Source organism: Podarcis pityusensis (assembly GCF_964106645.2).
Source record: "Podarcis pityusensis genome assembly, chromosome: 13".
NCBI lineage: Eukaryota > Metazoa > Chordata > Lepidosauria > Squamata > Lacertidae > Podarcis > Podarcis pityusensis.
This window is the reverse complement of record NC_138038.1, coordinates 24079186-24104560: the sequence shown is the minus strand read 5'-3', so window position 1 is coordinate 24104560 and position 25375 is coordinate 24079186. Positions and strand designations below refer to the sequence as shown.

The 25375-nt window shown below is 47.7% G+C and overlaps 1 protein-coding gene across 1 annotated transcript; it reads left to right on the top strand.

The window, feature by feature from the left end:
* Positions 1-184: 184 nt before the first annotated feature.
* FTSJ3 (FtsJ RNA 2'-O-methyltransferase 3) lies at positions 185-23650 on the top strand. Its single transcript, XM_080979317.1, has 21 exons — positions 185-354; positions 3112-3217; positions 5564-5610; positions 7257-7336; positions 7957-8056; positions 9092-9286; positions 9840-9955; positions 12090-12194; positions 12522-12622; positions 13552-13632; positions 13744-13905; positions 14806-14941; positions 15944-16149; positions 17365-17476; positions 17861-17954; positions 18649-18808; positions 20420-20508; positions 21214-21316; positions 21894-22077; positions 22266-22360; positions 23120-23650. Exons 1-21 carry the CDS (start codon positions 288-290, stop codon positions 23316-23318), a joined length of 2538 nt encoding a protein of 845 aa, XP_080835443.1. The 5' UTR covers positions 185-287; the 3' UTR covers positions 23319-23650.
* The last annotated feature ends 1725 nt before the right edge of the window (positions 23651-25375 follow it).

Sequence of the window (25375 nt, the reverse complement as noted above, 5' to 3'; positions counted from 1 at the left end):
CCGAATGACAGTTTGACATACAGCAGTTGTCTTTCGGATTCCCTATGGTCCCCTAGGAGGTAAAACGGGAGCTTGTCCGTTTGCATTTGGCGGGCGAGCGGGGGTGGGGGGGGGCCGAGGGGCTCTGCCACACTCAAGATGGCTGTGATGATGCCGGCGAACGTAATGATACAAACCGGAAGAGGAAGTGCTACGGGCTACAGGAAGGATCAGATCAAGTTCCGAGCACATGTGCGTGTAGTGGCAGCTTCTCTGCGCCGGAGGGACCCCCAGCTGCTGATTTCAAGATGGGCAAGAAGCCCAAAGTAGGGAAGACCCGAAGGGACAAGTTCTATCACTTGGCCAAGGAGACTGGTGAGAAAATTGGGGTGTAGTTCTGATTAATTTATTTGTTTATTCCCTTAATAAACGACCCCAGTGTATGTCTTGCCCTCATTCCCAGATACGCGGGGATAGTAGCTCGACAGAGAGGAAAAGTCACTCTGTGTGGGTTCAGAGACACTCTTTCCCCTCTCTTTGCCCTGTGAGGTAGTTACTATGGCTTAAGTCTTGGGCTGGGATTGATTTGTGGATTAACGGGGGCCCCGGAGGGGTGGTTGAAGTTGAAACTGTTCCACTCCGGGATAGCTGAGTCGATAGAACATGAGACTTATAATAATAATAATAAATAAATCTCAGGGTCGTGGGTTCAAGCCCCACGTTAGGTGAAAGATTCTCGCATTGCAGGGTGTTGGACTAGATGACCCTCTTGGTCCCTTCCAACTTTGCAATTCTATGATTCCCTGAGGAGGCGGGGAGACCTAGCTGTAAGGTTTCTGCTGAGGATTGGGTAAACAGTAACCGACTTAAACTTGTGGGATGTAGAATTAGGTTAAAGTTTATATTGAGCATCGTCAACCTTTCCAAACCCAGGTTCCACTTTGGGGACCGATTTATTAATATTTTACCATATATTAGCAAGGTGGCAGTGTATCTGTTGCAACACACGTCGGATCAGATTCTGACCCACCTGTTGAAGAACCATTGCTTTACATGACTCTTAAGAGGAACTTTATAATGCTTAGGTATAACTTGCATATGGGGGGGGTGTTGTGTAATCTTCTTGCAGAGGGCAAAATATTATTAATAACAACAGCAACAATAGCAGCAACAACAGTTGACATTTGATAAGTGCTATCAGATGTTCAAAGTGTTTTGTTACCATCTTTACAACAGTCCTGTGAGATAAATAAGTGTTATTCCCCATAATGTAAATGGAAGGGACTAAGAGGAAGTGGCTTACCTAAGACCACCTTAATGAGTTTATGACAGAGGCAAGATTTGAACTGGGGGATTCCTGATTCATAGCTTAGTCTCTTTAACCACTACACAATGCTGCTGTTACGATTCAAAAGCAGTGAGTATCCATTAGGCTTGCTTTAGATACAGGTTGTCCTTCAAGGGAAGGACCATAATTCAGTGGCAAAACATAGGCTTTCCATGCAAAGGTCTACACTGACTAACACAAGCACTCCCCAGGGTTCCATCCTTGGCATCTTCAGGTAGGGGTAGGAAAGATGCTTGTGTGAACGATGGACACGACGGCACTTTTTCCTCTCACGCCGTTGGGCCCACTCTCACTTAGATAAATTTCCCCCATCTCACTGAACAACCCTTTACTTGAAATTTTCTTTTTCTTTCCTCTTAAAATTCTAGCCCGGAGTATCCTGTGGGGGACCTTTGTGAGGGGATATTTAGTAAGTAGGAGTCTCAGACAGGTTTTCTTTAAATAAACAATAAAGATTTATTTAAGGCAAGATAGTATATAACACAAATGGATTAAACTTGGGTTACTTCAGGCGTACAGTACGATTACACTTTAATTCGTCCTCAGTTTTGCGTTCTAGGTTTGGTTCTGGTGATACTTTTCTTTCAGTTATCCACCCCCTTTAACAATCCTGCTCCTGAGGTACCTTAAGCAATAGACTCAAGGGCTCTCCACACCCCCTCCCTTCACTGGATTTGGGAGTTTCTTCTTTTCCTAAGAAGAATCTCTCCCCTCCAGAATAGATTTGAGTTCCAAGTAGGCTGTTCCTTTCCAGCTCCTACTTCTCCTGGCTCAACCTCTGCCTCCCAGTAAAATTCTGGTCTATACAATACACTCAGAAGGGAAGTTGTCTTTTTCCAGAACCAACTCTTTCTCGAATTCACTCTTTCTACCTCAACCTGTCTCCCGACCTCTCCAACCCACTCACCCAACCTCACTCTACCTCCCACTGTATCTCAAATCCTTTCCTTTTAAAAACTCCCCCCTGGAACCACAGCCAATCAGAGGCTGCCATTCATTAACAATTTGCTGGCAGGGAAAGAACACCCCCCACACTTTCTTTTGTTTTTGATCCAACCGGTCCAGCAAAACGAACTTTTCCGTCACACCCCGGATAGCTGTTTTTTGTCAGTCAGTGTTAATGTAATCAGCCTTTTGAGTCCCAAGACTTTCCTTTTGCACAAACACGCATCTGGGGAGCCACTCTTTCAATCTTAACTATTATATTTGTACTGTGGTAGAGCAGCTGGTGTGGCCTACCTTGTTAAGTTACAACCTAGCAGCAGGTCCCAGCCAGTTGGTTGAGGTTGGGCTAATGATGTACGAAGGCCGGTGCAGGCTGTATAAAGCGGCTTCCTATGTTATCTAGGTTGGGTTAGCTAAATGATATCTGGGCCACATTCTTTTCTGGCTTAAAGTTTGAGGCACACTTCAGTCTTGCACTAAAGGGTATGAGTATTGGATTGATAGTGAGATAGATAGATAGATAGATAGATAGATAGATAGATAGATCAATTGTTCTTGATCAGCCCCTGGAACAATGAGCAGCCATTCTCCTTGCATCTCCAGGATAGCCCATTAAATACTACTCCCTAGTGGCCCACCCTCATCTTGGCCAAATAAGACAGTGTTCAAGAATAGGACTTTGCCTTACAGGGTTGTTCCGGGGATTAATGGGGGAGGGGGAGAACTATGTACACTACCTGAAGTTCCATGGAGAAAAAGGGGGGATATAAATGCGTTGAATGAATGAATGAATAAGGTCTAACTGGGCATGGCATGGTGCTCATGCATCCCTTTTCCAGGATTCCGTTCCCGTTCGTCTTTCAAGCTCATTCAGTTGAACCGCAAATACCAGTTCCTTCCAAAGTCTCGGGCGTTGCTGGATCTGTGCGCTGCTCCTGGAGGATGGTGAGTGACTGGCAAGAAGGGCAGGGGGCGTGTGGAGGTTGTTTTGTTCAGGATTAGAGAAGTCTTGCTACTGGCATGTTACTGGTACAGGTCACATATATGAGGCTGTGTGGTTCTGACAGCTGGGGAAGAGCTTCCGATAAACAAGAGTGAAATATGTTCAGTATAGGCCAGTGATAATGTTGAAATTTCAAGATACTCATTTGCTTTGGTCCTGTGACTTGTCCATGAAAGGATCCCCACTGTGGAGATATTTGGGGAAGTCAAGGTGAAGCGGACTGCCTCTGAGGCTTCAGAACCACCCCAAGGTTTGCAGCTGCCCTCAAGCTGTCCATTAATGAAAAAAAGCACCACCCAGAGAGGAAGTGGGGCTAATTCTGTGAGCGACAACACTGGCTTCCAATCAAGAAATGCCTTCACCAAGGCTCCATTTTTTACTTTGAATCACTGTGCTTTTGGGAGGGGCAAAGAAAGGACCCCGTCAGAAGCAGAAAACATTTTTAAAGAGAAAAAGCATTTGGTCACCAGGCAATAATATTTATATATTGCTTAATATGCAAAACCCCTAAGCTGTTTACAGAACATGCAGTAAAATAATCTCTCTCTCTCTTTATATATATAGAATTTTATAGCAAATAATGATACAAATCTCATTCATCATGTTATATACAATTATTCTCCCTCCCCTCCTCTGGACTTCTCTCAACTTCCCCTCTGCTGAGTTACTTAGTTTTATTCATTGTATCCTGCTTTTCCTACATATTTGGTCACCAGCAGCAATAATATTTATTTATTGCTTAATACGCAAAACCCCTAAGCTGTTTACAGAACATGCAGTAAAATAACCTTAAAAAGAAAAACGTACATACAACGTTTAAAACAAAAAATGCAATGACATACATTAGTAAAAACAGAGAAGTCATCAATAAAACATTCAGTTAAATTCAATAAATAGCAAAACAGAACAATGCGATCAATGGCAGTCTTTTAGTCATAACTTCCTAATCTCTGCACTCACCCTGCTGAAATTCCGTTGTGGCGACCATAACCCAGGTTTAAGGTGGCACTTGGCAATTAGCTTATATACCTGAGTTTCTAAAACTGGTCTAGGCATTTCTTGGTCTCCACACCCATCCACCCACCCATTATAATCAGTAGGGAAGACATCCAAAGGCTTTTTTTTTGAAACCACAATTTTATTAATCTAGATTTTCAAGATAGCCTACAAAATAGAACCATAAAACAGATCAAAAACATCAGAAACAAAAACAATTATCGTAGTAACAGTAAAAATAAAAAAGCAGTAGTTATAAGATCAGTTAACTGATCTTATATCCAAAGGCCTTTGAAAATGAGGCAAGGGTGCTTTGGATTTGAGGTGAAGTGCGACTCTGTCTCAGCCAAGACAAATATTTGCTGTTTTTCTTAAGGGCACAAAATACCTTGCATCGGTAGCCTGCCCAACATTTGCTTGCTTTGGTCCAGTCCAGAGGAAGGGGCAAGCCGTTGGCTTGATTTCAGGTTGTGCTCAAGATAAAGGGTTCCTGGGAAAATGGACTCTCTTGCCCGGCTCTGCAGTTCTGAGAAAAGAAGAGAAGAGAAGAGAAGAGAAGAGAAGGGCGAGGGCTCCTCCCTGTTGCACTAAGTCTCTTGAGGCTTTCATCAGGGGCTGCATGCCTGCAGTGGGGCAGAGCCAGAGCCAAAAGTGGTTGGAGCTACCCTTCTTTTATTTCCTTTTCTGCCACCACCTCTCTTCCCACCCAGCATGCTGCAGAAGGAGGGATAGATTGCTAGCTGTCAGTTCAGGTTTCTGGGAAGAGCGGAGGGCTTTTGAAGTTAGGCACAGGCCTGTAGGTTGACCACCCCTCTCCTGAAGATTCCCTGACTGCCTTCGCAGAGCATGTTTTGTAGGCCCGTGTTTGCACAGATTATCAGTAATCTTCGAAACAGCCCTATAGAACAGACTGGAAAGAATATTTTTGTGTTACAAATGCACACATGCATCCAGAAGATTGTACTTTGTCTTATTATAATTAATTTAAGATTTGGACAGAGAGCCTCCTGGGTCAGAGCAGCCTGTCTTTAACCACTGTGCAACATTAACTGGCGTTCATTTGAGATAAGATTTGATTTTAATTAAGAGCCTCCTGGATCACACCTCACTATCTTTAATCATTACATAATGCTAGTTGACATTCAGAAAGTCTTGGTGCTGGGGTAAGAGCAGGAAAGGTTTAGAGTTGCGGAGGCAACTCAGATTTTATCAAATGAACTAGGTTTGTTCTCACTCTTTGGGTGTCATTGTTGACTCGCTCAAAGGTAGACCTGATTCTGTTCTTCCAACAGGTTGCAGGTGGCTTCAAAGTTTATGCCTGTGTCCAGTCTTATAATTGGTAAGTAGCCTTGATGGGGGAAGAAGAGAGCCCTAATCTTGCCTAGCTTCCCATTTCCCAACCCAGATGTATCTAGGGAGCTCACAAGAAGGGCCATGAATCATAGAATTGTAGAGCTGGAAGGGACCCCAAGGGTCATCTAGTCCAACCCCCTGCAATGCAGGAAACTCGGCTGAAGCATCCATGACAGATGGCCATCCAACCTCTCTGCCACTGCTGCTCTCCCAGGTGTTCAGAGACACACTGGCTAGAGCCAAGATAGGGAACCCGTGATTCACTCAAATTTAATGGACTACAACTCCAGCCAGCGTGACCAGGGGTCAGAAATGATGGGAGTTGTATTCAGCAGAGCCTGGAGTGCCACAGGTCCCCTACCCCTGCAAGGGAGGGAGGATGGGGGGGGTGATGTACACAAAAGGATCATGGCTTTTCATTTGCATAGTAAAGAACATTGTGAACTCTCCACATACATTATCTTTTTGCACATCCTCTGTAAGGTAAGTAAAATCCCTGATGAGAGGCTGAGAGCAAGGGGCCTGCCTAAAAGGATCCCCACTCAGATTCCTGCATTGCAGGGGGTTGGACTGGATGACTCTGGGGTCCCAAATCTACAGTTCTAGGCTTCTATGTCCATGGAAGAGAGCGTATTTGAAGCAGGTTCATTTCCTGGTTCAGAGCCCTTGTTTCTTAATTGCCAGGTCATGCCAGCTCTCCTGAGCAGGCAAAGGAAGCAGTGGCAGGGGGCTGAGTGTGCACTGAGCAAGTTGCCCTACAGCAGGGCTGGGGAGCCAGGCTTTGGTGGACTCCAGATCCCATCATCCCCCAGCTGGCGTGGCCAGGGCTGAGGAGAGTTGTTGCCTTCCTGCAAACTGGAGGGCCACAGCTCCTTCATCGCTGCCGCAAAGCGTAAAAGGGGTTTCCTGATGCTTCACACGTGAAAGCAAAGCACATTGGTAGAGTACGTGCCTCAGGTCCCAGAGTCGACCCTTTGTTTAGAAGGATTTCTAGCAGAAGGAAAGACCATCTGCGGTAGGGCTTGGGAAGCTGCTGCAAGCCAGAGTGGGCAGCACTGGGCTAGGTGCAATAGCAGCCCCTGCGGTAGGACAGAGCAGCCTTCCCAACGCAAGTGCTGCTGCTGCTTCCCTGAATAGGGTGGCAGCAGAATTGGGCGACGTGGCTTCCCCTGGGGGTCTATCTAGAGCAGTGTTTCCCAAACTTGGGTCCCCAGCTGTTTTTGGACTACAACTCCCATCATCCCTAGCTAGCAAGACCAGTGGTCAGGGATGATGGGAACTGTAGTCTGGAGACCCAAGTTTGAGAAACACTGGTCTAGAGGCACTGATTGTTGTCCGCTTAGGTATCTTCACATGTACACATGTACTTATTGATCTGTACAGCCCAGCTGCCTTGTGCTCAGACTATGCCCTCGTTGAATGTTGCAGCTCAGTGTATAGCTTAGCTAGGGTGTACACTGATTGCACACTCTTTGAATGTGACGCATTAACACCCTCTGTATATAAGGCAGTTTTGCCTGTAATGGGCTATGCTGCAGAAGTTGGGCAGAGAGATTCCTGGCACTTTCCCCCCTAAATAATCCTCTTCCCCCATATTTCCCTCCCTGCTTCCTCCCGTGTCTTTGATTTCAGGGGTTGACCTGGTTCCCATAAAGCCCATTCCCAGTGTGGTAACAATGCAGGAAGACATCACCACGGAGAAGTGTCGCCAGGTAACTTGCTCTCTTTTTCCGGTACCCACGCCCTGATTCCCTGCACAGCTAATTTTAGTCTTCCGTCTCACCTGCCTTTGCCATCCTCATCTCTCATCTGTTTGTTTGGAGAATTTACATACTGGATTTCATACTTATTTGTTTTTCAATGAATAAATCCCAGGGCAGGTAGCATTTAAAAATGGAGATAAAAGCATAAAACGCAACAAGGTCTAAAAAGACAAGAACAAAATGCCAAGTTAATAAAGCAGATTGAGACTCTTCTGTGTTCTTGTCTGCTCTCTCTACCTCACTCTCTGTTGCTCTCTCACGCACACCAAGAACATGGCAGAAGAAAAGCCCTGCTTTTTCAGGCCCATGGCCCATCTAGCCCAGCATCCTGTTCTCACAGTGGCCAACCAGATGCTTGTGGGAACCCTGCAAACAGGATCTGGGTACAGTAGCCCTCTTCCCACCTGGAAGTTGTGGCTAGGAGCCTTCCTTTCTCAGTGACATCCTGCCCTCTGCAATGAGGCGGAGATGTTTTGTCCTTGGTGAATTCTGTCACATACTTCTCTGTGTTATACTCAGCTAGGTATTGCCCTGAATTCAGTCTCTCTTTCTCTCTCCCCACCCCCCAGGCCCTACGCAAGGAGCTGAAGACGTGGAAAGTGGATGTTGTGCTGAACGATGGGGCTCCCAACATGGGAGCCAGCTGGGTACATGATGCGTTTTCCCAAGGTGTGGAGCTTTCCTTCCAGGGGTGCTGGGAGGGAGCAGGCGGTCTTCTCGCCGGCAGCACATGCGGGCTGTCTCCTGAAGGAGAAGCAGGTGGCTGAGCGGCATATCCAGAGCTGCGTGCATAGAGCGCCTGACCTGTGTATCACTGTTGGGTACAGGAGCAGCAATGATTCTCGTGCGCACAGGACAGGCCGTGTGAGTCCCAATGTGCATGTAGTGTCAGTTTTGCAAGAACCCCCTTGGCCACATCGTCCATCTGCTGCAAATCATATAATACATGGTGGAGTTGTGACCCTGCATTTGACACCAGTGAGAGCTCAGCCTCAGATGGGACTGTAAAGTCACATTCTTGTGCTGCCCTTCCTTCCCCTGATCTTGGCCGTTGAGAAAGAGAGGCCTGCATCAGAGCATATGGGGTGTGCCAGAGCATGGGCCTTTTAATCTTGCGGTAGTTTAAAACCCATGCTCTGGCTGCTTCCAGGTTAGACTACTGCAGTTTTGGAACTCCCCCCACTACACTGGTTGCCCCCTCCCTCTCAGCACTGTCCTTTTTTTGGCTGCCGTCTACAGGGGCATTTGTTTATTCAGTCATTTGGAAGTGAGATTATGGGGCTCTGTAGAAAACTGGAGACCGCGTACGACTTTATTCATCGCTGTGTGCTGCCGTGTGGTCGTTGGATGAAGGGTGGCTCAGTCGGTAGAGCACAAGACTCTTAATCCATGAAGTTTAGAAAGCAAGTTAATAATGATAATATTTGGGGCTGCTTTTAAAGATTTATTATTGGCCAGCTGAATGCTAAGCATGCGCATGGCGCTTTCGAAGGATGCTTAAAATAAATTTCTCTTGCAATCCGTACAACAACCCTGTAAGATACGTAAGTATTGTTATCCATATGTTGCAAATGATTTGGGGGGGGGTGAGTGTTTTTGTGCGTAAACGTGCTGGTGGATTGAGCTAAATGCCAAGTTGGCTGCCCTTGCCACCCATTTCCCTGGCACCGTCTCATTCCCTTTCCCCCTCTGCTCTCCCTTTAGCAAACCTCACACTGTCGGCGCTGAAGCTGGCCTGTGACTTCTTGGCCAAGGGCGGCTGGTTCATCAGCAAAGTCTTCCGTTCCCGGGACTACCAGCCCCTCCTGTGGATCTTCCAGCAGCTGTTCCGCAAAGTCCAGGCCACCAAGCCCCAGGCCTCGCGTAATGAGTCTGCCGAGATCTTTGTGGTCTGCCAGGGTGAGTCCACAGAGAGGGGGAAGTGGGCACAAGGCGGACACAGAACAAGATGAGCAGTGGGAGGCTTGGTAGCATCATGGCTTTAGCCTCGCAAACTGCATTAATTGATTGATCATTTCATTCCTGTATTGCTTAATACATTAAAAATATCTAAGCGATGTATACAGAAAACCGAAGCGACAACAGACAACTTAAAAATACTGCAAAAATATGCAGTTACATATAATCATGTTAGGTTAATACGAAGTTTCTAATACCTAAAATTCAGTATATAGTGGTACCCTGGACATCGAACGGAATCTATTCCAGAAGTCTGTTTGACTTCCAAAACGTTTGGAAACCAAGACTTGGCTTCCGATTGGCTGCAGGAAGCTCCTGCAGCCAATCGGAAGCCGCACCAGACGTTCAGCTTCCAAAGAACGTTCGCAAATGGGAACACTCACTTAAGAGTTTGCGGCGTTTGGGAGTCAAAACGGATGAGTACCAAGGTGTTCGACAACCAAGATACGACTGTAAATTCATTTTCTCTTCTGCTTCCACTTTCCCCCTCCAGGCTATTTGGCTCCAGATAAAATCGACAACAAGTTCTTTGACCCCAAGTTCGCCTTCAAGGAAGTGGAGGTGCAGGCCAAATCCGTCACTGAGCTGGTGTCCCAGAAGAAGCCCAAGGTTAGTGGACAAGCAAACCTTAAGGAGATCAGTTTATCTTCATTTTGAAATAGCTAACTGGCCAAAACACAGCCTCCAAAGGACCTTTCTCCACCACCTTGCCTTCTCTGATTTTGCTCCAGAATTGCCCTTCTCTGACCTTGTAAGGTTAAGGAGCTGCAAAGGAAGTGGAGTAAGGCTGGGCACTATCTGGTTCACAGCATTGCAGTATACTGATATATTGCAATGTCTGAAATTAGGATGGAGCCATGCAGAGGCGTTGGCTGGCTTTGCGGCTTTTCCTGCATGGTGAATTTTGCTGGAGCCTGCTCTTGTGATTCGGTGCCCCCCACAGGAGATGGGGGAAAGCTGGGCCAGCAGTTAACAGGGGTCGCAGGAAGAGAAGTACAGTGGTGCCCCGCAAGACGAATGCCTCGCAAGACGAAAAACTCGCTAGACGAAAGGGTTTTTCGTTTTTTGAGCTGCTTCGCAAGACGATTTTCCCTATGGGCTTGCTTCGCAAGACGGAAACGTCTTGCAAGTTTGTTTCCTTTTTCTTAACACCGTTAATACAGTTGTGACTTGACTTCGAGGAGCAACTCATAGAACGCGGTGTGGTAGCCTTTTTTGAGGTTTTTAAAGACTTTGGTGATTTTTGAAGCTTTTCCAAAACTTTCCCGACACCATGCTTCGCAAGACGAAAAAAATTGCAAGACGGCAAAACTCGCAGAACGAATTAATTTTGTCTTGCGAGGCACCACTGTATTGGCTAGCCTCACGGTTTTTCCCACATTGCGATTTTTGCACAGCACGCACAGACCGTGATTTGATATACTGTATATTGCCAGGTCAAAATTTATAAAACTAGTATCACAATATGGACTTCAAACTGGTTTGGGATGATATATCACCCAGCCCTAGTGTCGATTGCTTACGAAGTCTGACCGTCTTGCATTAGATTTCTACTTTGGATACTGACTTCAAATTTCCACGCTTTTGCTTGGGCACAGTGCTAACCTGTGGCTTTGAGGCATCAGTGGGAACAAAAAAATTCCATAGTTAAACTATGGAACTTAACTCCCACAAGAGGCAGTGATGGCCAGCAGCTTGGCTGGGTTTAAAAGAGGATTGGACAAAATCATGGAGGATATAGGGTTATGCTCTACTGCCAAAGTCAAGAGGCAGTTATGCCTCTGAATTCCATTTTCGGGAAACAGTAGGAGGGGATGGTGCTGTCGTGCTCAATTCCCGATTGTATGCTTCCCACAGGCATACAATTGGATGCTGAGAACAGGTTGCTAGACTAGATGGGTCAGTGGCCTCATCCAGCAAGGTTCTGTTAAAATCCTTGGTACCCGTGGTGGACCTGTTAAAGGGTAAAAGAGTATTGGGAAATGATCCTAATGAATTGAAAAAAATGTTTAAAAGTACTTTTCCAAAAAAAACAAAAAACAGAATCCTTTTTGTTGGAGATATTTCAGACGGAAATTCCCAGGTGTCAGAAAAGGTTATTTATGTATGCCACTACTGCGGTCCCAAAATGGAAAATGAGCGAGGTCCCAACCAAAGAATTGCAACTTAAGTTGACAGAATATGCTCAGCTTGCAGACTTAACATATAGAACAGGGGTTAGCAACCTTTTTCAGCCGTGGGCCGGTCCACCGTCCCTCAGACCATGTGGTGGGTCGGACTATATTTGGGGGGGGGTGAACAAATTGCTATGCCCCACAGATAACCCAGAGTTCCATTTTAAATATAAGGACACATTCTACTCATGTAAAAACACACTGATTCCCAGACCGTCCGTGGGCCAAATTGAGAAGGTGATTGAGTTTTGATGGATGTAATAATGGAATACTGAATGGTTTAGTTTGTGTAAAATACGCAGGCATTTTTTGATATGAAAAATGAACCATGGAAAGAGAAGAAGGGAAGTCATTGATATTTTATGTTTAAATGAGTATTCTAAATTGTAAAACAAAATGTAATAAAAATTATATATAAAAGTTAAATAAAATCCTTGGCATCAGGAAAGTCAAGAGAAAAAGGAGGTTGAGGTTGAGGTGAGTGGCATGGAGGCGCACGACTAGCCCGTCTCTGCTCCATAGTCTCATGGCTTTTCTCCTCATTTTTATCTACTGTTCTTTCCAACTAGGCAGAGGGATACGAAGATGGCACCACAATTCTTTATAACCGCTGCACACTGACGGACTTCCTGAAGGCCCCCAACCCTGTGGACTTCCTGGCAAAGGCCAGTGAGGTGAGCACCCAGGTGGCCGTGACCGGAGAGTTGCATAGCGTGGGGTGGGGAGGGCTGAATGTTGGTGGCAGCGGCTGGTTCATCAGGAGGGTGGCAGCAGCATTAGACACCGGAGAACCTGGAGGTTTTGAGTTGGAGGGGTTATTAGCTGCCAGAACCTGAAAGGTGCTCCAATCCTGCCGTTGCTTATGATATCTTAATATGGCTTCAGTTTGGTCTTCCTGTGCAGGGTAAGCAGGTTCTACTGATGAGGCTCATTAACATAGGGCAAAGCCCTTTGGATGGATAAAGCAATCGGTGCCTCTCTCATCCCCTTGCTGTTCCTAGATTGTCTTCGACAGCGAAGAGCTGGAACGCCACAGCGCTACCACTGAGGAAGTGCGTCACTGTTGCCGGGACATCCGTGTTCTGGGCCGTAAGGAGCTCCGGTATGTTCCTCCTTTAAGGGTAGGACTTGGGGTGTAGGGAATGGAGGAACAAAGCCCACCTTTTGTTGGAGAGAGAGGTTTTGAAGAGATTCCTACTCTCCAGCAGAAGAGTTAAACACAATGGCAGTTGCTCCAAAGCACATTAAATCTCGGTTAGATTTGCATCTGCCTTCATCCACCTTTAAGAAAATGTTCCCCATGAGAAAACTTAGGCTAGAATAAATAACAGACACTTGACTTTGCAAATAAGTGAGTGTTTTACTCACAATAGTTTCTCAGTGTTACATGTCTCCGTCCACTGGCAGTGCAGTGAAGATGAAAAAAGGTTCCAAACAATCTTTGAGTTAGCAAAGATGCAGACTTTAAAATCTCATTTCAGAGAGATTCAGTTCACTTGCCGAGAGCCATGGCTTCTTGCTTGTTCCAGTAAGCTGAGAGGAAGGGGCGGGGGGGGGGCAGAACCAGCTGAGAGCCTGCTAAGCCACACCCACTTGCAACCTGAGCAGGTTCACTCTTTCAGGCGTGCAAGTGTGACTCAGTAACTATATATTATGGCACCTTTCACGTCCCAGTCACAGAAGCAGCTTCAGCAGCTATGCTAGATCACCACCCATCTAGTTTGCCAGGCATTGCCCACATACTTCCAGTTCACAGTCAAAAAGGCTAGAAACTGTTTTGAAAAATCTAAATTGAATGATGCACCCAGTTCCCATTATGAACTGCTTCTGCACTCCAACTGAATCGTGGCACAAACACACACCCAGCCCTGGAAACTGGGACAAAAGTAAGCAGAAGGGACTTTCTAAATCTCTCACTGAAAGTCCCAGCTCCATGGTAGCTACTGGTCAAGGCCCTGCAATCACCATCAACTGCCAGAAAACAGGTGGGCAGGCATAGAGTCTGACTGTCGTCTTCTTTGCGTTGCTCAGGGGCCTGCTGAACTGGAGGACGAGGCTGAGGCGCTTTCTTGTCAAGAAGCTGAAAGAGCAAGCCAAGGAAATAGATATCAAGTAAGGGGGCGGGGAGGGGGCTGGTGACATTCTGCTTACAGGGCAGCCAGCTATATAGGCTGGGGGAAGAAAGTGGGCTGGATTTGCAAAGCCTTTTTTCCCTGTTTTCAGCTTGAGCTCTGGCGAGGAGGGCGAAGGAGAGGACGAACCGCAGCCTGAGCGGACGAGTCAAGAGACCCCGAGCAGAGAGGAGCCAGACGAGAAAGAAGAGGAGGAGGAGCTGGAGCTCAGACTGGCAGAGCTCAAGGCCCAAGAGATGGCCGAACTGAAGAGGTGGGTGGTTTTTGCAGCCCCAAATTGCCAGCTCCATTTGTGCCTGATGACAAAGGGCTGCAAGGAGGGACCGCGTGGCGTTCCAGAACTTCTAGGGGAAGCTGGTTGACAGGTGGGCGGGGGCTGTGGGAAGCCTGGAACGGAAGAGATGCCACTCATGCACAGGCCACCAGAGAGCAGTGTTAGAAACTCGGGTATATAAGCTGCGCACCCTTATGGCTTCTTAAACCAGGATTACAGTTGCTGAAACGGAATGCCTAGTTGACAGCTCGAAAGTACTATTTTTCAATATGACTTTTTGGTGTCTGAAATTCATTCTGGTTGTGCAGATAAAATATCACGAGAAGTGTTGCTACTGTGTGAAAACAGTCAAGATCCAAGTGTCCCCAGGCATGCAACTCCAAATGGTGGAGACATCAGGCGCCATCATGGTACCCAGGCATCTTCACTTGTTCACAAGTGACCGATAGCCAGGTGCCAAGTGCGTCTGGGGAATTTTAAACGTTGGCCCAGGGGGTGGGCCATCTTCCTCTTTCTCACTGCTGCCCTTGTAGAACTCTTTGTCAGCCTGGATAGCTGGTTAGCTGGCTTGTCAGCCTGGATAGCTCTAACTTGGTTAGAGCGTGGTGCTGATAACACCAAGGTTGCAGGTTCGATCCTCATAGGAGACAGCTGCAAATTCCTGCATTGCAGGGGGTGAGACTAGATGATCCTAGGGGTCCCATCCCACTCTACATTTCTGTGATTCTATGGACTCAGCAGGGGATGAAAGTAGCGTTAGTTGGCTCTGCCTGCCATTGGCTCCTGCTCCAACTATTGTTTGGGTCCTCTGCCTTCCGTCCCAGCCATTCCAGCGGTCTCCATCCACCATGTCACCATCTTTTTCTTCGCCAACACCAGGAAGAAACGCAAGATCCTGCGTGAGCGACGGCGGCAGCGAGAGCGTGTTGAGCTCAAGATGGATCTTCCCGGCGTTTCTGTCGCCGATGACGGTGACACCGGCATGTTCTCCCTCCGGGCCATCAGCAAAAGTCAGGTAAGCAGGAAGCGTTGCAAACATGCATTCAAAGTGCGGGCCCTGGAGGATCCGTCTTAGTCCATCTTTCCACCACCTGATGCCCTCCAGATAGTGTTTGCCTGCCATTGCCCCCCAGCCAGAATGAGCCTGTTCATTGTTACTGGCAGGTGAGGCCCACTCGGTGGCTCCTGCTCTGAAGGTGGCCAGTGCAGGGGCCTGTGGAAGAGCCTTTTTGGTGGTGGCTCCACAGTTGTCATGTGCCTTTACAGCATCTTTGTTTTGGCAGCGGGTGGAGACACACCTCTTTCATCAAGCTTCTAGAGGTGTGATGAGTAAAGCCAGTTCTAAGTATGATACAAGTTCCTCCTAATTCACATATCCTGTTGAACCCGTGATGCTTGACCCACCTATGTGCTTGGAAGGAAGTCCATAATTTAGGAGCTGCCATGGAGAATTCCTACTTCTGAGGGCATGGAACTACCAAAAGTCCCTCTCCCCCATTTATAACACACAAAAGGATCTGTAACGATGGATCCTTCAGATATTTGGGTCTTAAGTTTTAATGATTTTGCTATGTTTTTAATGATTTTGCTACGCTAATGATTCTGTTTTGTAGCGTCTTGTTTTGTTGCACATCGCCCTGTGCCTGTTGCAATTAAGGGCAGTATAAAAACGCCTTAATAAACAAGGAGAACTTGTATCATTTATATTTGTCCATTTAGTACATTTATACGCCACCAAGGAGCTCCAAGTTGTATGCATGGTTCTTTTTCACCCGACCAAAAAAATAAAATATCGTCTCAGCAGCCCTGGGGCCCAAGGTCACCTGAGTGGGGCTTCAAACCCTTGTCTCCCACATCTTAGTCTGACACTCTAACCATTGCACTACACTGTCTGCGTAGGGTGAGCAACTCGGAAGAGTGGCGGCAGCTCCCAGCGGTAAGGAGAACTGCCCTCTAAGACGGTCCCGCCTTCCTTTGACACATCCCATACACACACCTGTGCCTCTTCCACTTCTAGTTGCTGAATGAGGTTTTCAAGGGAGACATGGCGGCCGCAGATACCTTTGTGGCGACAGCAGCAGGTGCAGACGACGACCTCTCGCTTTCGGAAGGGGGAGACTCCGACGACGACATGTCTCTGGCCAGCGAGTTGGACGAGGAGGAGATGGCGGAGGTTGAGGAGCGGTCAAGGCAGATGAAGCGGGCCCAGGCCCCACAGCTGAGGTACTCAAGGGGGTGGGAGGATGCAAGGTGGGTTGGCTCCAGGAATGAGGTTGGCTTGACATTCTGGAGGGAGGTGGAGAAAGACACTGTGGGTGGTCTCCTCACCTGAGCAGCACTAAACCTGGGGGTGAAAATTACTGCAAGATCATGACTCCCCCTTCTGTGGAAAAGAAGGATCCGCATGGAGAGAGAGAGAGAGAGAGAGAGCGCAGGAACCTGGGGGGCTGGAAAATCAGGTGGAATTATTACCTTGCTGACCTCGAAAGCCAAACTGTTATCTATTTGTGATTTTATTTTTTTAATGCCTCACACAAATAGTTGAAGATAAAACTCTGCTTGTCAGGTTGGCAACATTTGAACAGTAAGTGTTGTTTGCAAGCTCCTCCAAGCAGCACCTGCATGAAGTCCTCTCGCCTTCTCAGCCAAGATTGAATTATTTGAAATAACCAAGTAACTATTAACTGCCAACTACCACCTCCTTTCCGCAACGTCATTTATTGAATGTGAATGCAATGTACTGGAAGATCATGTATCCCCCTTCTGTGGAAAAGAAGGATCTGAATTCGGAAAGAGAGAAAGGGGGGAGGAACAGGACAGGAGCTGGGGCGCTGGGCAGTCAGGTGGAGTTACTACCTTGAGGGTCTGCTTTCTAGAACGATTGCTAGAAACAAGGAAAAAGACACCACGAAAACACTGACATAGAAAGCCCAGCTTGCCTTTATTCTGCTCCCATCCCTGGAGATAAAGGAATTGTTTTGGTTTTGTTTTGTTTTGTAAGCTGCTTTAAACAGTGTCAGACCATTGCTCCATCTAGCTCAGTATTGTCTACACTGACTGGCAGCAGCTCTGTCAGATTTCAAGCAGGGGACATCCCATCCCCACCTGCCGATGCCGGGGACTGAACCCAGAACCTTTTGCGTGCAAATCAAAAGCTCTTGTCAACGAGCTACAACCTTTCCCCCCCCCCCCCCCAAATGCTCAAGGCAATAGGGTGTGGGCAGATATTCCTCAGTTGCCTGTTAACCCTCAATATGCCTCTTAGGAGGGATTTCATTATCCCTCCCAAGTGGGAGTTCCTAGTCCTCCAACAGCAGTAGGGATACACCTGTGAGTCCAACCAATCTCCCTCCTACCCATCGCCGGTGGGCTACAGGTGGGTCTGCTGTGTTTCCAGTGCTTCGAGCTCTGCTGGAGTTCTGGCCAATGTGTTTACAGGGTTGCCAAGGAAGAGGAAGAGGAGAGCGCAGAGGCAGAGAACCCACTTTTGGTGGCACTAGAGAGCAAGGAGGAGCGGCAGGAACATCAAGCAAGTCTGTGGTTTGGCAAGGTGAGCATCTCCTGATACGGAGGAGGTTCTTTGGCCTCCTCCATGACCAATGATGGCATAGCTCAGGACTAGGTGACCTCTGGCCCTGCCCAGTGTTGCTGAACTGCAGCTCCCATAGATCCCTGACAACTGGCCGGGCTTGCTGGGGCTGATGGGAGTTGGGAGTTCAACAACAACATCTGGAGGGTGGCAGCTTCCCCACCCCTTGGTCTAGTGGGAACGCTAAGAACATCATTGTTGGGGTGTCATGTTAGATTGGCTCAGCTTTCCAGATGGGTGCCCTGCAGCTAGAGTAGGCAGCTAGCTATTCCAGGAAGCAGCACCTTGTTTGGGCAAGGGAAGCTTCTAGCTGTGCCCTTGATTTTTATGTTTTCTGCTGGCCAGGAAGCGTTTGCTGGGATTGACGACGATGCTGACGAGGCACTAGAGATTGGGCAGGCACAAGTCCTGTCCCAGAACCGGGCAGAACCTCCCCCAGGTAAGCCACATATTTGAGCCTGAAGGATGACAAAATCTATCCGTCCTCGAGCGACTACATGCAGACTTCCAGTGTCTGCTGATTTCAGGGGTGACAGCAGAGCTAGCAACTTCTTGAACAGTGGTAGGATTTACATTGCCTTCCGTAACCAGAAGAGCTAATATTGAATCCAGGATTGAGGACTGATTTGCTATTGCAGAAAATCCTGTGAATATAGACTGCTGATAAGCTGTTGGTTTTTCACTCTCTCACCATATAAGAAGGAATTTCGTATACCAAGCTTGGCATCCATGTACACTGGTGGAGAAAGGAGTGCGGGGGAAGCACCCCGCCCCCGGCAACGCAATGCCAGCAAGGTGCCATTTCAGCTTCCCCCCTATGCGCTGCGTGCCCCACCCCCACAGGCGGCGCGCCATGCCTCCAGGATGCGTGCCATGCCCCTGTGAGTGGCAACACCCCGCCCCAACGACACACGCGAGCCCTGCCCCCACCTGCTCTCCCCCCCCCCCCCCGTACTGGAGCATGAAACTCTGCCACTGTCCGGTGTATGTGAATCTTGACTCTCTGGGGCTGAGCCTCCTTCTTCGTCCGTCCCCCCCAACATCACGCTTGCCCCAGGACAGTTAGTTCAGGATGACTGATGGTAGGCGAGGGAGAGATGTTCTCACCCTGTCTGTGGTTTTCTCTTATACAGCCTCCAAAAATACAAAGAGGAAAAAGACGCAGCCCCGGTCTGGTGCTGCGCTCGAGACGACACTCGAGGTAGGCCCAAAGCCTGAAGGTCCTACAGGTGCAGCTGAGGGGAAGGGTTCTGACACGGGGGAGAGTGACAGCAGCGACAGTGATGACGAAAGGTGAAGTCCTTTTAAAATAAATGCATTTTTAAAAAATTAATTTTTAAATTTTACATCCCACATGAACATCTTTCAACATACCAACTGCACTGCTCTAGAAGATGAAATCACATTCCTGTGTTTTAGCCCAAAAAGTCCTTCCGCATATTGTCATGATATTTTGGTGGACTGCACATACCGTCCTCTATTTCTCTTGTGCTGCTGCTCTAGGTTTCTTTTTAAAAATCACTGTTTCTACGCACTCTCTTTCCATTGCACTCTCGTGCTTAATCCCTGTTGCCTCACTTACACAAATCCTTCTTAGAATCACCTTCATCGCCTCCCATGATGTTGCAGCTGAGATCAAAGTAGGATTTTAGTTCTGATGCCATGCATCCAGCTATTAAATCATGCTGTGGTCAAGGATCAGTGGGATTGCTGCTGTTCCCAACTGTCTTCATCTGCTGCTATATTGTTATGTTTGGTTATTGTTATGTTTGTGTATTGTGTTTTGAGCTGCCTCTGGGTTGTTGTTTTTTACAAGTAAAGGTGAGGTATAAATATTTTCAGTTAAATTGAAAATATAGCAGCGGAGTGCTGTCTGTTTAGAGACATCTCCTTAATTTGGTCAGTGAGACTTAGCCGCTCTATGCATTACTTCATTATTTCATTTTTAAGGCTGCCTTACCTCTGAAGAGGATTAAACATTGTGCAATGGCGCAGCTGGTAAACATTTGGTTCTCTCAGCTTTGACACTCATCATAGGCAGCATGTAATAAGATCAGTTACAAAACAGCACAACAGACAGCAGAAGATGAGTTTTAAAACAACACAAAAAGGGGGACACCTACTTCAGAGACCTACTCCTCCGGCCTGGACAGCTAGTTGGAACAAAATGGTCTTCAGTTATTTCTGGAAAGTGCTGATTGTGGGGACCTGTCATATCTCAGCAGTGATGCTGCTCCACAGAACAGCCACACCAAAAGTTACTGTGGAGCAGGCTTCTGATAACCTTGGAGCTGGAAGGAGAAGCTCTCCGGCAGAACGCAGTGGCCCACTGGGTAAACAAGGGATGCAGTATTCTCTCAAGGTCCCTTGTCTTAAGATGTACAGGGCTTTACGTGTTAGTACCAAAACCATCTTGACCCAGTGGAGGATCAGCAGTCAGTGCAAATCGCACAAGTGAGGTGTATTATGTGTTGGCAGTAGTTTGTCCCCACAAGCAACCTAGCCACCATATTCTTCACCAGCTGCAGCCTCCAGACCAACCTTAAGGGCAGCCCCACACAGAGTTCATTGCAGTAATCCAGCCTTGAGATTAGCAATGCATTCGCAGCTATGTTCAAAGGATCTCAATCCTGCAACAGTAACAGGTCATTAAAAAACACTCCTAGCCTCCAAGGACACTTTAGCCTCCACCTAACAGAGCTGGATTCAGGAGCAGGAGCGTTGGTAGAGATCCCAGAGAAGTAAATCCCAGAGTTCCTGGGAGTTCCTTTCCAGCTGTCCATGTTGTTTAGATTTTGGTGAGCAGTATGCCTAATGTGACATTTCTAAGGTTTATTTTGGAGGACGTGGATGGGACGTGGGAGCGAAGGCGTCTCATAACTCCCTACTCTTTCCATGTTTCAGGGAGCAGCCAGCCTCACGCAAGGGAACAAAACGGCTCCGGTCAGAGGAAGAGCCAAGAGGCATTGAGGTGGTCCCCATTGATGATCCAGGTGAGGATGAGCCAAGAATGGGGGCTTTTGTATCCTGGTTGCTTCCGCTTCCTCTCTGAACCTCGGAGCTGGAGAAGCCGCCTGGAAGACAGTCTGAAATGTTGTTGTTGCAGATGCACTCACCCAGCAGTTCGAAGAGATTTAGAGCAGTATACAGCAGTTCTTTCCTGCTGTTTTCATGTGGGACTCGTAGAGGAACAGAAGCCCACATATGCAGAAAGTGCGTAGTGACAGTGTCCAGTGATCTGAATGAAATTTAGGTATGTTTAGCCTGTAGAAAAGGAAGTTTGAGAAGGTGATATCACAGCCATCTTCAAATATGTGAAGATGGACCTTGCTTGTTTTCTGCTGCTACAGAGGGTAGGACCCAGACCAGTGGATTCAAATTGCAGGAAAGGAAACTCCCGTTAAGCATTAGGAAGAACTTCTGTGGCAATAATTCAACAGTAGAACAGACTGTTTCAGAATGTGATAAACTTTCCTTCACTGGAAGTTTTTAAACAGAGGTTGTGTGACCTTCTGTTAGGGATTATGTAGTTGCGATTTTTGTATTGCGCGGGGTTGGACTAGATGAGTATCGGGGGTCCCTTCCAGCTCTAGAGTTCTCTGATTCTAGTGCTGCGGGGTGGTTTATCAGTCCAAAGCCACAGGGAAGACTTAACCCGATATTCCCCACATCTGAATGCAGCCTTTGTCTCTCTGCAGTGAAGCGAGCTCGTATTCTGGACCCTGAGGGCCTGGCACTGGGCTCCGTCATTGCCGCCTCCAAAAAGGCCAAGAGGGATTTGATTGATGACTCTTTCAACAGGTAATGGAGAGTAGGGAGGTGTTAGCAAGCTTCTACATGTCCCTCATTACCTTTTAACACAGAGATTTGCATGTGAGCATGTGTCGCCGCAGAAGTGTGATACTTCAAGACCTTGCACCTAGAGCTGCAGCCTGACGCACAGATGCTCTGTTACACTTTAATTACCAGGAGAGATCACCAGTACATCACAGCCCCAACTGGAGTGAAAAAGCAGGTGGTACTAAATGCCAAGTAGAAGGTGGACAGTAAAGCCTGATATTTGTGGGGGTAGAAGGGCTCCAACTGCAGCTTTAACTGGAGCCGGCTGATTTGATCTTGACTTATTTCGGCTACTTTCACCTGTGAGCAGGTAATCCTGCTGCAGTTGGGTCCTCCAGTCATCCCCGATGTGGTAAAGCTGTGAAGAGTCTCTGCAAGAGTGCTTGTTCTGAGAGCTTGCCTTCTTTGAGCTAAGAAGCACACTTGAAAAGTTTCCCCATCATAAAGAGTGAACTGTGCCTCCAGTTTTAATTTTAGGGAGGGGAGGGAAGCAGGTGCATGTTTTGATCTGCCTGCTTACTGCTCTTCCTGCCCCCAGATACACCTTCAATGAGGAAGAAGACGAGCTCCCTGAGTGGTTTGTACAGGAAGAGCACCAGCACCGGCGCAAGCCGTTGCCCCTGGATCGGCAGACGGTGGAGGAGTACCGCCAGCGCTGGCGTGAGATCAATGCCCGGCCCATCAAGAAAGTGGCGGAGGCCAAGGCCCGCAAGAAGCGGCGGGTAAGCAAGAGAGCAAGCTGCCCGTTCACGCGCACAGAGTGGGAAACTGCCCTTTTCCAGATCAGAGGATCTCTCCATCCTTATTGCCTTGAGTGGCAGCAGATCTCCAGGTTTATTCCAAACCCCACAGGAACCCTGCTTGCCTGCCCTCTCCCTCAGTGCCCTGACTGCTCTGTCCCTCTCCGCAGATGCTGAAGAAACTGGAGCAGATGAAGAAGAAAGCAGAGTCGGTGGTGAACACCGTGGACATCTCTGAGCGTGAGAAAGCTGCTCAGCTGCGCAGGTAGGTCTTCAGCTTGGGGGGGGGGTGCTTCCTGTGGAGAACAGCAGGGTTGCTACATGAATCCCACAGGGCTCACAGAGGGAGATTCTGTTTCCTCTTGAGGTCTGCAGTGTGTAGATATCGCAATATTCTTCCAACTGCAGGGAGGGGTGGGGAACCTGAGGCATTTCTAGATGTTGCTAGGTTACAACTCCCATCAGGCCAGGCTGGTGGGGCCTGATGGGAGTTGCAGTCCCACAGCAGGGCTACTAGAGCCACCGTTCCTAACCAATCACAGAGCGGCTTCCGTAGCATTCCCAAACGAATGAACCACCCAGGCTCTGGGGAAAGCCAGGCCTGCTGTGCTTCAGATGTAGCTAAATCAATCCCCTTGGAACCTGATAAACTAGTTTTGTTGGGGCCAGGCTTCTAGGGTCAGATTTCCAGACAGAGACTGGAGAGCTAGCATGGTGCAATGTTAACAGTCTGGGACTCAGGAGACCATGGTTCAAATCTCTACTCTGCCATGAAGCCTGCTGGGTGACCCTGGGACATTCACTGTCTCACAGCCCAAATTTACCTCACAGAATTGTTGTGAAAAGAAAGGAAGGCGCGACAACCTTTCTGTTTCAGAGGAAAGGCGGGATATGAATTGAATAAGTAAAATAGCAACTAAATAAACACAGGAGACTCAGGAGCAATTGTTCAGGGTTCGAAGAGAAGCCTTTCACTCGTAACTCCCCACTTTCCCTGTGTCCCTCCCCCCTTCTCCAACAACAGCATTTACAAGAAGGCAGGGATAGGCAAGGAGAAACGGCAGGTGACCTACCTTGTGGCCAAAAAGGGCGCTGGGCGGAAGGTCCGGCGCCCTGCCGGAGTCAAGGGCCACTTCAAAGTGGTGGACAGCCGCCTCAAGAAGGACATGAGAGCCCAGAAACGCAAGGAGCAGAAGCCAAAACACCGGCAGCGGAAGAAGTAAACCACTTTGTCCTGCTGCTTCGTGGTTGCTAAGCGAGCAGGCCTTTTGCCATCCTTGAACATGTCAGAATCTCAAACTGCGCCCCAGGAGTCTCCAAGCAGCAGCTGACCAGGTTTGTTGAGATGTCACATGGAATTTCAGAATTCCTGGCACTTGGTTTGGTGGCTGGTGGTGTGAGCTGTATGTGCATTGGGACAACGTTGCCTGGGCTCATTTTCTTGCTATCCTGGCCCACTTGCAGCTCACCAGGCGTGTCTGTGGAGAGGCCTCTTCATGAGTTACCTCCCTTCAAGGTGTCTGCCCTTGGTTATTAAACATTGTTTTCTCATGAACTGTTCTCTGGCTGCTTTTATTTTTCTTGTCAGTAGCGCTGACAGCAAAGACAAACAACCCTCTCCCCTTTGTTATTGGCTTTGATTGACATTCCCCTGATTACAGACGTGTGGCACAAGATCCCAGGCATGTTGGGAGTAGGTTCCTTAATGGATCAAGCTGTTTAGGGCTTTAAAGCAGGCGTGGGGAACTTGTGGCCCATTATTATCATAGATCTTTATTTACATGTCCTTAACCAGCAGGCCCCAGGTCAGATTATAGCAATTAAAAACCAATTACTGTCCCTGGAATAGGGCGTGCCTGGAAAACAAATGTTTCCTGTGTCAAAGGCTAAGTGAAAGAGGCACGTCTTCAGCACTGTCTGAAAGCTGTATAATGAAGAAGCCAGATTCACCTCTTTGGGGAGGGAATTAACACAATTCTGAGGGGGGTGGAAATGCCACACTTAACACTCAGGACAATCTGTAGGCTGTCTTTCAGGTATTTGGGGCCTCCTCTCCTCCTAGAGTTCCCTGCGAAATAGAGTTGATTTGCTAAACCACTGTAGCTCTGTGAACGGAACAGGGTCCTCCGAACAACTCTCAGCAACCTTAACAAACTACAGATCCCATAATTCTTTGGAGGAAGTCATGAACTTTAAAGCGTCATGCTGCTTTAAATGCATACTCCACTGATTAAATTGGAGCATCCTGTTTTTGGGGGCCCAGAAAGATGCACGTCCCTGTTTCCTCCTGGAACATGTTGGAGGTTATGGAAATGAATGGTGTGAGTGTAGCCTAAGCCTGACACACAGACAGTGCAGCAGGCCAGAATGATACTGGCATCCAATCACATGTGCAGATTTTGAAGCATTTGGCTATGCTTCCTAGATTCTCACATTTGCTCTGCATTTGTAGAATAGTTTCACAGCTTTCCCTAGCAAGGATGGTCATACTTGCCACTTCCACCTTGCACTCATTTCATTGGCACCAGACTGAAATCTCCATTGGCATGCATAGTTGGGCAATCTCCTGCCCGTTTGCTTCAGGTTCAAATCCAGACACCACCTCCCACACTCAGCTAAGAGATCTTCCGATGAGGGCGAAGCAGGCTTAACCTTGCAGGCCTTGCATGAAGTTTCAGCTTATGTCATTCAGGTACCTTGGACTGCTGCAATATCTGGGCAGATGATTGGATGTGGCAAATCTCAAAACAGGTTGTGTTCACCTGATGCATTCAGGTCAAGTCATAAATAAAGACGGTAGAGTCCATTTGTTAGGGCTTTGAAATAACAAAATCTGGAGAGAGAAGGACCCCACATCTTGCTGTTTGAAGTTACAGGGCAACAGCAGTTCCTGAATATAGGAGAAGCGTTAGGGTGTTGGACTAGGATGTGGAAGACCAGGGTTCAAATCTCAACATAGTCATGACGCTCACTGGCTGATCTTGAGCTAGTCACCCGTTTCCCAGCCTAACCTACACCATAGGTTTCTTGTGGGGATAAAAAGGAGAAGGGAAGAATCTGATATATCACACTGAGCTCTTTACAGGAAAGGTGAGATATTAATGAGAGCTAACAATAATTGCAGAATTGCTGGGCGACAAATCAGAGCAACCTTTCCAACTCTAGGAATCTCAGCCCAAAGTAGCACCTGCCAATGGCCAGGCTAAGGTAGCTTATGTTTCTATAAGCAGCACACTTCAGAGTAAGTGTTTATCTCAAACTTGCTGGAGTAAAGACAGGG